Source organism: Elaeis guineensis, chromosome 4 (genome assembly GCF_000442705.2).
Source record: "Elaeis guineensis isolate ETL-2024a chromosome 4, EG11, whole genome shotgun sequence".
Taxonomy (NCBI): Eukaryota; Viridiplantae; Streptophyta; class Magnoliopsida; order Arecales; family Arecaceae; genus Elaeis; species Elaeis guineensis.
Genome location: NC_025996.2, coordinates 32,455,101 through 32,471,382, shown reverse-complemented (window position 1 = coordinate 32,471,382; position 16,282 = coordinate 32,455,101). Strand labels below are relative to the sequence as shown.

The following is a 16,282-nucleotide window of genomic DNA, read 5'->3' as shown; positions in this document are numbered from 1 at the left end:
TTAAACTCTTTTAAATTTTCTAGATCGCAACGTACCAGGACAACCTTTGCACTGTAAGGGAAAAACCTTACAACAGGACAACCTACAGTCCATGCGATCATTATTTTATTTTTTAAATTTATTTTAATATAATTATGAACATATTATAAAAGAATCTAGATACTCTGATACCACTGTTGGAAAAGGTGCAGGGTTTCAAGCATGAATTTCAAAACTTTTTTGAAATATAACGCAACAGAACATGTAAATTAAATAATTTAATCTACAAATGTATGTAATCAAATTACTAAACCCTACAATTGAGACCTATAACATGTCATATTATATTTATAAATTAAAAAATAAAAGATTTGATATTGATCAAATCAATACCCTAGATCTGAAATAGTTTCAGATCTAAAATCTAGATCATATCTAGATAAAAGAAGAGATCAGATCTTTTACCTTCATGCAGGTTGAGAACTCCACGATTGATTTTTTTTATTTTCTTTAGAGCCGCACATGCGTCCGGCCTCTACAGATGATCCACACGAGGCTGCAACAAAATTGGAGGTTCGTCGAATGAAGTCTGCTCGAAGTGCTAGCTTCTTGTAGATCCCTTCGGATGGTTAATCTAAAAAATATTCTTCAGATCTCTTAGACATTCCAAGAGATGAAGAATATGAGGAGAAATAAGGGAGAAGTCAAATTTTTTGACCTTCCTAAAATCAAAATTAATATTTAATAGAAAATGGTCCTAAGAGAAGACAGATCTTCTCCTTCAGTACATCAACAATTGATATCCTGAAAATATCTCTATGCTAGGACATGAAAAGACCTTCTTCTCTTGATATTTTTTAATTTTTAGATCTTATGATATCTGATTTTTCTTATAGAAAAATCTCATGATTTATGGAGAAGAAGGGTTCTAAAAGAAATCTTAAGAAAAGACCTTCTTTTCTTCTTCTTCTTCCATCAGAACATGATCATATCATGTCCAAAATAAGATCACCATGCTCCAACTCTTTGGAGCATGAATTCACCACGTCATCCCTCTTTCTCTTTCAAATTTTTTTATCATATAAAAAAATATAAAATAAAAAGATATTAATATGAAAGGAAAAATAATAAGAGAAGATAATCTTCTCTCTTACCTTTCTCTCTACAAGACATCAACTTTTGATCTCTTGATTGAAGAATTTTCTCCAAGAATTTTGGTACCTCAAATCACCCATGTAATTCTTCTTTCTCTCTCATATTTTTATCACATAAAAATATAAAAATAAAAAGAAAAAAATATGAAAGAAAACCAATAAGAGAAGACAATCTTCTCTCTTATCTTTCTTCTCTACAAGACATCAACTTTTAATCTCTTGTTAGAGGACTCTCCTCCATGGATTTTGATGCCTAAAACCTTCCAAGTCTTCCTTGTTCTCCTCATTCTCCTCAATTTTCCATGAATTTTTGACTCCTATATCATGGCATATGGGGCGGCCTCCTTTTGTATGGCAGACTAGGTCATAAGACCTAGTCTAACAAGGAGTCCTTGGGACATCCAACTCTTGGATGCCCCCTATCTCATTTATTTCATGGATAGCATAAAAATAACCACAAAAGGGGCAACAAAAGGAAGGATAAACATGGGGGAAGTTGGCGCAAGAAAGGGAGGGAAGAGTCCTTGTGAAGAAGGACTCTTTTAAAAAGAGAAATAGGCTAAACCACTTTCCACAATGAGCCAAATTAATTTTTATATTGAACCAGATTAAATCTAATTCAAATCTGTAAAATAAGTGGTGTGAGATTACTTTTCTTAGATATAAAAATTATAAAAAAATTATCTAAAATTAATTAGTGGGTGTGGGCTTTGATTTTCTTAAGTGGCGCAAGAGAAGATGGAGTCCTAGTCTAACTAGGATTCTTATTTAGATTAAGTCAAATACTTTGAACCCAATTTAAATTAATTATAATCTAATTAATGGTGATCTTAGTTCAACTAGGAGTCTAATTAAATCAGTTTAAATTATATTTAATTTAAATTCTAACTTAATTAGGAATTAGGTGCATACAAGTCCTAGTCAAACAGCGACTTGTTCTCCCTTGCAACTGGCTTATCCAATAAATCAATTAGACTTAATCTAATTAAATCCAAACTAATTCTAATTGAATCATATTCAATTAGACTTGATCTCAGTCCAATTACTCAATCAGATTGAGCCAATTAGCAATCCAATTGCTAATGATCCTCCTGCAACACTTGCATTAGGTCAAACATCAATCATATTGATTGTATAATCTTAGAAAGATTCTCAATCATCGATTAACCATCTGATTAGGTTACAACCTCTTATGTGTGTGACCCTATATATTCGAACCTAAGCTAGTAGCACAGGAATCAATTTCTATACCAGTCGAAGTAACCATCTAGCAATGGTTCCTGACATCCAGATAGGTCGAATGTATGCAAAGCAACATTCTAAGAATCCTGACCCATGATTATCGTATAATTCATCTTTTGACCAATAATGCTCAAGATGACTTCGAGTATGCTGTCAATCACTCATACAAGTCATCTCTATTGTGTCTCAAAATTTTGTAAATCTCGTGACTCCTCACGAGGATTATCCGGGCCTAGATTTTGCTAAATTGAAACACAGCGAGACATTCTCTTTCTGAAGTTAATCAAGAGTGGTCAATCTCATCTTGACTCACATACCGACTTCACAAGTACTTGACTGTACCCAAAAATCTTTTAAACCTATATTAAAAATACAGGCAGTCCGGCATCAAAGCATAGTGAGTTGCTTGCAAGTCACCGTGGTGATCTCAAGTCGGAGGGACACTTATACCCATTGGTCTTAGCTAACTACTCTTGACAGTAGAGTGTTACATTAATCACGTTCAATGCAGATGTACTCCTACATCTCATCTGGATGCCATACCAGTGTCTCCACACCACTTGGTTACGAGGACAACCAACGCATATGGCATACAGTGACCTACACTTGATAAGTTATCGTCCTTGTTAATAACTTATCATTTGATCGTGAATAATTTAAGAACCATCCGATAAATCCTCCTTTATTGATTGATTGTGGTTCTAAGGACTTCATCATAATTTAGGAGTTCATTTAAGAAAGATAAAACTTTTATGATAAATTTACTAAATAACTGTTATTATTAGATAATTCATATACTAATTCCAATCATCTACCACTTAGATGATTTGCTTTAGGACATATTTTTCAATACGAAGGAGACGAAGCCGGGGACAGGACCACTGGCAGCTGGGGGAGACGGGGCTGGGGAGGGTGCCGGCTAGCGTAGACGGTGCCGGGGAGGGGGCGGCCGGGTGAGATGGGATCGGTGGAGATGGGGCTGGGGAGGGGGCGACTAGGGGAGACGGGGCCGGAGAGGGTGTCGGCCAGTGGAGACGAGATCGAAAAATTATTTGATTAATTATATTTATTGTATAAATTTTTTAGTGTAACTGCTAAAATTATTTAATTATTTAATTAATTATTTTTTATTCTACTAATACAATGCACATTGCAGTTACTTATTATAATTTAATTATTTTATATACTATTTTGTATACTTTTGTTTATTATAATTAAATATAATAAGTATTTCTATTTTAGAGAAAGCTCTATTGAAATTTTTGATGAAAAAATTTCAATGCCGAGTTATTCTTTTTTGATAAATTAAAAATTCATCTTCGAATATACGTTCTGAGATGGTAGTTAAATTATATTGAATTGTAGATTTTCATTCAAGAATCGATCTTCATCGAGATCAACTCTTGGATGTCCCATATTCGGATTTTTTATAAAAGTAATAATCTTATTATTGTTAATAATTGATATTTTATTTCATTATGTGGTATTCAGTAGTTATCTGTCTATTATTCTCTGGATATATGGTGGATAGGATGCATAGGTACCATATTCACATCATATACTTGGAGAACCAAGGGGAGATGCTGTCGAAATTTTTACAATAATGAGATAAAATATTCACTAATAACAATAATAAGATTATTACTTTTTTGAAAGGGATAGGGCCACACCTGTTAGTAATGATTTGAAATAGATAGGATCATATATTTTTACTTCATTAAATTGATGGAAGGATATTTTTTGTGTTACTGTTCAGTCTCTATTTTTTAATATATGTTGTTTTGTATAAAGTGATCTGTATCTGGATCCGGATCGAGATTTTGGTCAGAATTTGAATCGCGATTCAATCCAAAATTTGGATCGAGATCCAGAATACCACTGAACTTTTTTTTTTATTGTTAATGATTTTTTATTTGTTGTTAGATGGATATCAACAAAAATTGGATGAATGCTAGAGGTATTTTTTTGTCTAAATATCGAAAAGGAGTTTGAGATTTTATTGAGTTTGCACGGCATAAGGCTGACAATGCTAGTCGGATAAAGTGTCCATACAAGAGATGTGTCAATTTGATATATCATCACATAATACTTGTTAAGGTGCATCTGCTATATTATGGTATGGATAAGATATATACTTGTTGGATATGACATGGGAAGGATGATCCGAATGAAGTGGTGCGCGATGATGACGATACTGAAGATGATAGTGATGCTGCTAGATCTGTCGAATATAGTGGTATAGGAGAATTATTAGATAATTTACATCAAGGTGCTTGTTCAAATGTACGTATGAGTACTATTGTATCTGAAAGCAATTCTAATCAGGAACATAATATCTGACTTGAGGTAGAAGGGACTTCTGAATAATTTGTAAAGTTTGTAAGGGATGCACAAGAGCCATTCTATCCAAATTGTACAAAATTTTTCAAGTAAAAATTTTTTAATAAAATTGTTTCATTTTAAAATCATAAATTGATGGAGTCAGAAGTCATTTAATCAAATTTTGACATTGATTAAAGTAGCTATTTTCGATGGAGAGAGACTTCCGAAATCATATTCTGAAGTAAAAATATACATACGAAAATTGAGATTTGGCTATATTCCGATACATGCCTGTAAAAATGACTGTATATTATTTTATAAAGATAACGAACAGACAACTGAATATCTGAAATACGATGAGCCTAGATATAAAATCAATAATAGAAAAGCAAAAAAGATATCTCAAAAGATTTTGAGATATTTTTTATTTATTCTAAGACTTCAAAGGTTGTATATTCTTTCAAAAATTGTGTTGTCAAAAATTAAAGATTAACTTACTTGAGAGATCTGAGAAGGATATCGTACTCATTCTTTGTAAGTTAGAAAAAAAATTTTCATCATTATTTTTTGATGTTATAGTGCATCTGACTGTTTATCTTCCAAAGAAAGCTCTTTTGGTCGAACTGGTATATTATCGATGGATGTATCCTATTGAAAGGTAAAAAAATTATACGCACTTTGTTATATCAATTATAAGATATAAATATATTTCTAAAATTAAAATTTATTTTTATTTATAAATTTTTATGTATCTTAAAAAAGTATGTGCGCAATAAAGCAAGGCCTGAAGGATCTATAGCGGAAATATATGTAGCTACGAAATGTGTCACATTCTGCTCGATGTATCTTGATAATATCGAAACAAGATACAATCATACAGATCATAACGCAGACCGTGAATGGGATAACAATGAACCGACATTGTCTATATTTAAACAAATGGTTTGACCTATTGGTGCAAGTAAATATAAATTTATGGACGTAAACGAGCTATCCAAGACATACTTTTACATTCTAAATAATTATAAAAAAATTAAAGATTTTATTGAGTAAGTACTATCTTAGCATACTGTTTAATATTTTAAGTAATTTTTTTATATCAATATAAAATTAAAAATCATAACTTGTTGCGGTGAGTACAAAAGTATACTACGTAGAGAGAACAATATGGATGCTGATTATCGACATAAGAAAAAATTTACAAAATAGTTTGATGATCTTGTAAGTTGCATTAGTGATACATTATTTATTTGATTATAAATAATATTATTTGAATCAACATAATTTTTTATGTTATGGTGTAGATGAAACAGAAGTATTTCAATAAAGAAGTGGGTGCGACTGATGAGTTGTACAATTTAGCATGTGGTCTCGATCGAAGGGTTAATCACTATGCATCCTGTATCATTGGAGGAATGAGATTTCACATAAGTGAGCTTGAGATGCAATGACGGGCCCAAAATAATGAGATTGCTACAATAGGATATGAAGGAGAAGAAGAGATTGAATATTATGGTGTACTGGTAGATTTCATAGAACTGAAGTATGGGTCCAGTAATTCTGTATTCTTGTTTCAGTGTGAATGATAGGATATTAGTAATAAAAAAATCAATATTCATATCGATTCATACTTTATCAGTATAAATTTTGCACGAACATGGTACCAGAATGAGCCATATATATTAGCAACTCAAGCGAAACAAGTAATATATTTGAAGGATCTACAGTATCAAGGTAATTGGCATGCTGTACAAAAAATAACACCTAAAGGTGTATATGATATACCAACCTGATTAGAGATGGATGAAAATTCGGATTTACATGAAGAAAAAACTTTTCAGTAAGAAGAACAAACATTAGCCGAGCTTTTTGTTGGTGAAGAACTTGTAACGGCACCTTTGAATAGGACTGATCTACCGTCCAATAAAGTTGAAGCTGATTTTATATTTAATCTTGATGAGTCAGAGGGTAACGATCAGTTGATAAATGATGATGAGATAGAAGATGATACAAATATTGATTATTGTGATTCGGAGGAGGATCTACACATCGAGGAAGATACGAATATTGATGAGTAGATCTATATTCTTCGTTCAATCTTCTCTTGCAACAATGGTATGCAATATAATTATATTCATTAGAATGTAATTTATTTATTATTATTATTATTCAATATTATATTTATTTATATGTCAATTATTGCAGATATGGCACCAGGAGACAGATGACGACGTTCGCATTCATAGTCTACCTCAGACGTTGAGGCGCCTTCACCGATCTCTGTTGCCGCATCGGCTCCATTGTTAGAGGGTCCTGCACTAACAGGTCCCAATGAAGTGGATCCCAGTGAGGCTAGTTCGAGTGAGACAGATTCGAGTGGTATTATTATACTTTTTATATAATAAAATTTGATTCTTTTATTTGAATAGCTATCATACTAATGATTTATTCATTATTGTTTCAGACCAGTCTTCATCGGTAGTGAGGCGAGGGCGAGGTCCATCGAAGAACTTCGCTCTAGAGCATTGGAGACGCAAACACCCAGGACAACATCTCCATATCGAGATACCAGCCGACTACACCAGGCCCATTAGGGGATGGTGCGAGCTGTGGCAAACTAAGCTAGGCATCATATGCCGCAGCTATGCCCCTGTGACGCTCTTCGATTGGCGTCATGTTCTACTAGCTCAGAGTGAGATTTTCTATACCCACTTACAGGTAAAATAAATTACATTATAAATATTTAATTTATATAGTATTCTTCTAATATTTATTATTGCCAGGGTGTATTTGACATCATTGATTTTGAGAAGGATCGTGTGAGGTGAGCCGTGGACACTCATTTATCGTTGCATTTCAAGGATTATCGCCATCACATGCATCAGCATTGGTACCATATGGTGCAAGATCATGGGGAGGAGGCAATGCGATAACAACCCTATGACAGCATCACTATAGATCATTGGACTGTCATATGCCGATATTATGAGGATCCGACATATCAGGTTACACATCTAAACTTTTTTTTTTTAAAGTTTAATATTTGAATCATTTATTCTTAAATTAAATTTGTTATCTATAAATTTGACCGGTAACTATACAGAGAAGATATGCCCAGAATGCTGTGAATCGGACGAGACAGACCGTACCTTATTATGAGGGTTTGAGGTCGTTCGCTCGTCACATGGAGCATATGGTAGGTAATTTTTAATTTTTAATTAGCATATAATTTTTTAATTATTTAAAAAATTTTTAATTAATTCTCAAATTGTAAAGAGATGCTGAGAGTGACGAGCTTCTTGGTAAGATCGATATCTACCAGCAGACCCACCAGCGACGATCAGGAGAGTGGATGATGAGGAGCCAGGAGCTCTTTGTAAATTTTTTTAATTATTTTTTTATTCATAATCTAATTTTTATTATAAAATTAAAATAGTTATAACTTTAATTTTTAAGACCGTATAACTGACATGAGATCCCAACCTATCCCTGAGGGCTCGACCGCATCCACAGATGATGAGATCTGTGATCAGGTGCTTGGTACGAGTCCTGTTATATTAGAAGTTTAGAATATGGGATCACTGCTCCCTCATCTTCATGCTCATCTAGGGCTGACATCCATTCTGCGTATGAGACTCGACTGACGGAGGTGCAGAGGCAGGCTGTCGTGGATCGACAGCGGGCTGAGCAGCGAGCTCAAGAGTTGGTTGGATGCATCAACGAGTATCAGTAGCTCTAGATCCAAATGATGGAGTCGATGGTGCAGATGGAGCAGACGAAACAACTGATGAGGCAGTAGCAGGCCGGTCTGAGCTCTTTCGAGCGCTTTCTTTTCCCAGCTCGTTCTCCAAATGTCGACACTTGACGATTTCTTCATATACTTTTTTATGTTTATTTCAAAACTCTTATAATTTTAATTTAATATAATAAAAAAATAAAATTTATTTATCAATTTATTATGTAAATTTTTTATTTTAATTTTTTAAAAATTTATAAAAAATATTATAGATATAAATTAAAAATATATATCCATAAATTATTTTTTAAAAAAATATGTTTAAATTATTAATGATGAAATTATTTTCGATGAAATATTGATCGTCAAAAATATTTTAATACAATATTTAGTTTTTTAATAAATATAAAATTATTAAAATTTTATATATAATTAATAATGATGAAAAATTATTCATCATAAATAATTATTAGCAATGGAAATTTTTATCAAAAATTATCATATTTATGATGTAAGTTTTTTTGTCACTAATATTATTTAAATTTAGTTTTTAAAAAATTTATTATTAAATTAGTAGCGATGAAAAATTTTTATTGTAAAAAAAATTATTTACGATGTAAATTTTTCATTGCTAAAAGTTTGTAAAAATTTTATTTTGAAAAAAAATTTAATTAAATTAATAGCAATGAAAATATTTTCATCGCTATTAATTTTTTATTTATTAATGACGTTATAATTCATCGCAAATATTTTTTTATGACTAAAATTTTTTATCAAAAATCTTTTAACGATAAAAATTATTTATCGTAAATAAATATTATTAGCAATAAAATATTTTTTATCATAAAATATTATCAATGATGCGATTATTTGTAACAAAAAATTAGCGATAAAAATTTTATCGCTAATAACTATTAGCGATGAAAATAGGTTATTAGCGATGAAAAATTTTTATCGTTAATAACCTTTTTTGTTGTAGTATTTATTTGATGATTGAATGGCTAATTTTATTTTAATTTTGATAAAATTTTAGTATGTTATTTTCAACATCAAGAGCTGCAAGTTGATCGATTTTGATCTTTGCAAAAAAAAATACCTATTTTTGGTAAGATTTACTCTCCATTCATATTTATTATCGAAGTCCATCTTATTGATGATAAATATTTTTATAAAAATCAAGATTTAATCTTGAAGATATATTTGTATAGCCTCTAATTAATTTAGAAAAGATATATAGTAATTCTATTATTTTATATAGTGGAAGATTTATAATACAAATTTGATATCTTTGTGTTTGTTTTTATTTATATCCACTGCATTTAATATTATTGAATTATTGTCTATTTTAATTAGTACCTATGGGATAGAATTTATCCTTAATATAATTATATTTGTGGCCCTTTCACCCCAATAATTGGTATCAAAACGCCAAGGTTAAACAATCAGTATGGTTTGTGCTAGTTAAAATGGGGGATAAATCTAGTATGATTAAATTGACTTCATCAAATGATTTCTTGTAGAGAATATTGATGGAGGATTTATTATATTGTCAAAATTTGTTTGAGCCGATTGAATTATAGAAAAAAATATTAGATAATGTAAAGGTTGATAAGTGAAAAGAGTTGAACAGAAAAACCACGACCACAATCAGACAGTGGATTAATGTGAATGTAATCCATGATATTGCTATAGAAACAAATGCTTACTAGATTTGATAAAAGCTAGAGGATCTATATCAGCAGAAGAATGCACAAAATAAAGCCTATCTAATTAGAAGACTTGTGAACCTGAAATACAAGGATGGGCAGAATACTTCAGAGTATTTGAATAATTTCAAAAGATCCTGAATCCTGAATCAGTTGACTATGATGAAACTACTTCTTGATGATGAGGTGCAGACATTGATTTTGTTGAGTCCCTTACTAGACAGTTGAGAGATATTGATGGTGACACTGAGTAATTTCATTATCAGTGACAAACTTATCCAGACTATGGTGAATAATAGTATATTAAATGAAGCAAACAGACAAAATGAGTAGGATTTGATGGATACAGGTTCTGAGATATTGGTTATAAAATAATGGGGGAGAAGCAAAAATAGACCCTTCTATAGCAAATAGGATTATCCATGATAGGTTGAATGAAAGACTATAGCTATCTCAAAATAGATACATAGAGAAAGTATTATAGAGGTTCCAAATGAGCAACTGCAAACCAGTTAGCTTTTCACTTGCATATTATTTCAGATTGAGCTCCAAATAGTATCTTACTAGTGAGGAAGAGAAGTGGAAGATGCGCAAGATCCCTTATGCATCCACAGTTGGTAGTTTAATATACGCTATGATGTACACTAGATCGGATATTGCTTATGCTGTTGGTATTGTCAGCCGATTTTTCTTTAATCCAGAGAAAGAGCATTAGGCTACAGTGAAATAGATTCTCAGATATCTCAAAGATACTTTTAGAGTATGTCTGCCTTTGGTACTCATAAATCTATATTGGATGGATATACAGATGCAGACATGAGAAATGATATTGATTCTAGGAAGTTTAAATCGAGATACTTGATGACCTTTTGAGGGAGAGCTATCTCATGGTAGTCTAGACTACAGAATGTGTCACTTTATCAACTATAGAGACAAAATATATTGCAGTGACAGAAGCCAGCAAAGAGTTGTTGTGGATGAAGAAGTTTTTTCAAGAATTTAGTTTGATGCAAGAGAAATTTATCCTGTATTATGATAGTAATAGTATAATTTATCTCAACAAGAATCCAATTTTTTATTCGAAATCGAAGCACATTGATGTTAGGTATCATTGGATAGGAGATGCTTTGGAGATGAAGTTGTTACAGTTAAGAAAAATTTACACAGATGGTAATACTTTAGATATACTGATTAAGTCATTACCTACAAAGAAGCTTGTAGGCTGGTTTTATGGTCCTCCCCACATAGACATGAGAGAGAGATTTGTTGTGGTGTCCCACCCATGTGCTAAGATCCACAATAAAAAAAAAAGAGGGGGAAAGGAAAGTCCAAGTAGGACTCAACCTTGTCGTGTTAAATAGAATGCGGTGCAAAAATCTATGGCAAAGTGTGAAAAAGGTGAAGCATATGGAAAACCAGAGCGGCATCATGGTAAGGAAGAGAAAAAGGCTCAGAAAAATAGGCTTCTTTGTTGGACGATTGGATGTCTAATTCTACTCTAATTTTGATGAAATTTTAGTATATTACTTCTGACATCGAGAGCTATAAGTTGATTAGTTCTAATATTTAAAAAGTCTTCTCCATGAATTATTTCAAATACCTATGTTTAGTGAGGTCTGCTCTCTGTTTCTGTTTATCATTGAAATCCATCCATAAAAATCAAAATTTAGTCTTGAAGATATATTTATATAGTCTCTAATTGATTTAAAGAAAACCTACAGTAATCCTATTATTTTATATAATGGAAGATTCATAATACAAATCTGATATTCTTATGCTTAATTTTATTTATATTCGCTGGATTTAATATTGTTGAGTTATTACCTATTTTAATTAATACATAGAAAGTAAAATTTATCCTGAGTATAATTGTGTTTGTGGCCCTTTCACCCCAACAACTATTAATCGAGACATTGTCCATGACAACTAAACAATTGATCTTAGTGACAGCTGTTTTTTTTTCCTTTTTCATTTGGTGAGATGAGTGCTTTTGGCCCTGATGGTTTCACTTTCATTTTCTTTAGATGTTCTAGAAATCGATATGATATTTTTGTGCTCTTTGGAGATTTCTTTGAGGGTTCTATTGAGATTGACAGACTTAATTATGCTTATATTACTCTTATTTTGAAAAAAAATGGTACTCTTACTGCTCATGACCTTAGACCAATTGCTTTACTAAGCAACAATTATGCAAAATTATTGCATAGGTGCTTGCGGATAAACTTGCCAAGATCTCCCTTCTATGATTCATGAAGAACAATCTACTTTTGTAATATCCTATAGAACTTCCTCTGTGCAGTTGAGATGGTTTCATACTGTAGAAAATCTGGTCAAAGGGGCATCCTATGCAAATTTGATTTTGAGAAAGTCTTTGGCAAATTAAATTAATATTTTTTCTTGGATGTTCTGAAGGCGAGGAGATTTTCCCATGAGATGGATCGGCTAGATTAGAAGCTTTCCCAATTCGGCCTCGATTTTTCTCCAAGCTCTTCCTTTGAGCTAGCTCTCTTGGTCCCATTGAAGGCGTCTGGCCAAATATCGATTTTACGGGTATTAAAGGGTTGCTCTTTGTTGATGATACTCTATTATTTTGAGCAAGCAAGAAGGAAAGAATCTTGGCGGCAAAAACTTTGCTCTTGGCATTTGAAAGAGCATCAAGTTTGAGAATCAACTTCCATATGAGCCGCACTATTTGCATGAACATGCACTGGCCTCATTTGCCCTCATGGTGAATTGAAAGAAGGGTGCTCTTCCTTTTACTTATCTAGGTTTCTCACAGTTAGGAAGATTCCAAAGCATTGTTGGTTGCTGCTGGAAAAGACCCACTCAAGGCTGGCATCATGGAAAGGAAAATTGTTATGTTAGGGTGGAAGACTCACATTGGTGAACTCAGTGCTCTCTTCTTTACCTTCTTATTATATATCTATCTTTAAATTGCCTAAATGGGTCATTGTCAAAATTGATTGAATATGTCGTACTATCCTTTGAAGAGAAAAAGAAAATATTAGTGATTTTCATTGCCTTACAAAGTGGGACTCAGTATGCAGATCCAAAGAATAAGATGGCTCAGGTGTTAAATATTTTGAGAAATCACGCTCCATTGGTGAAATAGGACGAATGAAGGTTGCTTATTATGTACAGGCAAAGTTTGGGATGAGAGCCAAAAAAGCACTTCTAAAATATTGTAATTTAAAAAGATATTTGAAAATAAGACTGAGCAAATAATCGAAATCCAAAGAAATCCATCCAATAAGATCCATATGAACCGAACCCATATGAAACCAAACTCGTATGCAACCGAACTTGAATCGAGTTGTGATTCGTAAAAAACTCGATTAATTACGGTCGGATTCAGTTTCTGTATTTTGTGATCTATACTAATTAGCATTAAAAAGGAGGTGCTTGTAGCTTCTCAATGGTTGTCTTGGAATATCAAAATCAAAGGTCCACTCAATTGGTTCAAATAGAACTCAATCCCTGTTTCATTGTCTCCTCTGAATTGCCAACAGGGACCCTGTTGACGTCTCCTTTTGATCTCTTGCTGTCGCAGTCCGACTCTTCCTGTTTCACTGACTCTGCAAATACTCCACCGCATTATTCCCATGTAAGAAATCAGGATGGCTGTTTTGCATCCTCTTTCCCCAAAAAAAAAAAAAAAAAAAAAAAAAGGGGGCTATATAAAAGCTGAATTAAAAAGTCCTTAGTTTTCCACGACAAACGACAAGGCAAGCCTCGATATTTTTAAGATGATTAGAAGCTAGAATTTGTGCAAAAAGGACCACGATCATTTGTTTCCTTCACATGAAAATTACTTATTGTATAAACCTCTTTATCTTATCAAACTAGAACAGAACACGTCTCTCTCCTTCTCACCCTCCCTCTCACCGACAATATGGTTACCAATCCTGCTGGCACCTGAGTCGACGATTATTTTGCAAGGAGTTTCAATCCATTCCAGAACCGAGCACTGAATTCATCCATCACATGCTTTAGGAGCACCATACCGATCTCAATTCCTCCTTGCTCGTCTTTGCTCTCTGCCACCGATATGGCTCCGGGACCCAAGATGGACGTCACCAGAACCTTCTGCGGTCCTCCCCATCCGAAATCAGTCTCATAAACCCTGAACTTTGGTGAACCCGCAACACTCATGGGTAGCTCATGTAGCACGGGCACAAGTCTTCGTATCCATCTCTCCGCATCATCCAAAATTCCGTCTTTTGTTCCTTCAATTGCTTTCCCAATTGCCTCCGCCGCCGCTACAAACCCTTCTTCTCCAATAACATCGCCCACCGCTACCTCTACAAAACAAGGCCCTACACAATTTCCGAAGTACGCCGCCGGGAGTGGCGGTTGCAGTCGTCCCCTGCAATCCACCGGGAATAATAAATAAGCTTTCCTATCACTTGCAACGCCTCTCATCCTAACGAGGCAGGCCCATACATAAGCAAACACGACCACGATCGTCGAGCAATGGAACGACGTCCCACGCTCGGCGGCTCTGGCCAGCACCAGTCTCTTGAGCCTTTGAATGTGATCTTGTTTGAAAGAGAACGTGACGTGGACCATGTCGGTGAAAGGAATTTCCCCTGGTGGTGGTACTGTATCATTTTGGGGAGCTTGGAAACCTTTTGCGTCATCAAGGAAAACAGAGTACAGCCCTCGAGGATCTGGGATCAAGGTCCTGTCGAAGAGCGGAGGCGGCGCCACCACAGGCATCGAGCCTCCCGACTTGCACGCGGAGGCCCATGACTTCATGAAATGCATGGAGCTGGAGCCGTCGCATGCAATATGGTGTACCGACACCCCGATGACGATGCCACGATTCGGGAACACGGTCGCCTGTAAGGCTAGCAAAGGCTGAGCGTCTTGGGACTTGAGCAACTGGGGGACCAACTGCAGGAGCTTGGAGACGTCGCACGCATGGGCGTCGGAGAGATCATGGAAATCACCGTCGTGCTCCGCAACGGTGAAGGGGACAGAGTCGCCATCGACGTAGCATATCTCGTACCGGTCATCGCTGCCGAGGGAGCGACGGAGATTACCGGCAAAAGGGAAGAAGTGCTGCAGGGTGAGGGAGAGGGAGGTTTTGAGGTTTGGGAGGCAGGAGTCTATGAAATGAGCAGTTGGATGGGGGAAGTCATAGAAGAAAAGGCGCTCGACAGGCTGGTAATGCATTAACCAGATTACGTCAAAGAAGGTGAGGGGGATGGATGCAGTAGCAACCGATCCGGGTGGTGGGGAGACCCGGGAGTTCTCCAGAACTCTGAGTGCTGGGGAGTTTGACGCCATTGCAGGACACTTCTAGCTTCGGGATTTGGTGAATGTCTTCCTTCCCAACAGCGAAGTTCGCAAGAGAAATGCAATAATTTATAGCGGTGCTGGAACTTCTTAAGAGAAGAAAATCAGAGGAGCAGCGGAAGCATGTGACGAAGCTGCGGCAGAACCAAATGGCAGCCATTTTTAAATTTTTGTGTAAAGTTGCAAAACAAATTTCTATTATCGTGAGCAACGTGCCGTGCAGGATCGGTCCTCATGGGCGTCTGGTCTATGTTGTCATACGCTTGGAAAGATCTGGTCTGATATCTGCTCTCCATTCGACCAATGGCCAGTCGCATTCCCGTGCAAATCATCCGCCTTTATTTTCTGACCTTTTTTTTTGGCAGAAGTAGCCTCTATTCCTGATTTGAACGGTTTTTCTTTAATACAACACCGTCACTTTTCCAAGGCAGAAGAGAAGATTTCTTTTGATAAAAAAAAAAAAAAAAAAGACTTTTTGCTATTCCACCTTTTGAGGTGGTTTGGAGGGTTTTGTCATTGGAACTAAACCGCAGCCACCAACAGGAGACTGCTTTTGTGCAGTGAGAGTCGGACAACTCACTTATGATGGCCTGGCTAATCAACTCCATGGTGCTCTCAGTTGCTCAGGGCATGTCATTCTTTGAAACTGCTCAAAAAATTTGGAAGACTGTTGTCCGAACTTAATCTCAGTAGGATAACACAACCCAAGCTTTTGAGCTCAAACATGAGATATGTGCACTCAGACAGGACGAACTTTCTGTCACTGCTTATATGGCAGAACTTCAATGTTTATGGTCAGAGCTGAATTTTTATCGCCTCTTCAAAATCAGTTGTGCTAATGA

At 34.8% G+C, this 16,282-nt stretch overlaps 1 protein-coding gene across 1 annotated transcript; it reads right to left on the bottom strand.

The window, feature by feature from the left end:
* Window positions 1–13,896: 13,896 nt before the first annotated feature.
* On the bottom strand, window positions 13,897–15,477 carry LOC105043109 (malonyl-coenzyme A:anthocyanin 3-O-glucoside-6''-O-malonyltransferase). The gene has a single exon (XM_073256244.1). The coding sequence runs from the start codon at window positions 15,429–15,431 to the stop codon at window positions 14,067–14,069; it is 1,365 nt and encodes a 454-aa protein (XP_073112345.1). The 5' UTR covers window positions 15,432–15,477; the 3' UTR covers window positions 13,897–14,066.
* Between the last annotated feature and the right edge of the window lie 805 nt (window positions 15,478–16,282).

Excerpts from the sequence above, each read along its gene's own strand:
- LOC105043109 (XM_073256244.1), bottom strand. The coding sequence starts at position 15,431 with ATGGCGTCAAACTCCCCAGCACTCAGAGTTCTGGAGAACTCCCGGGTC.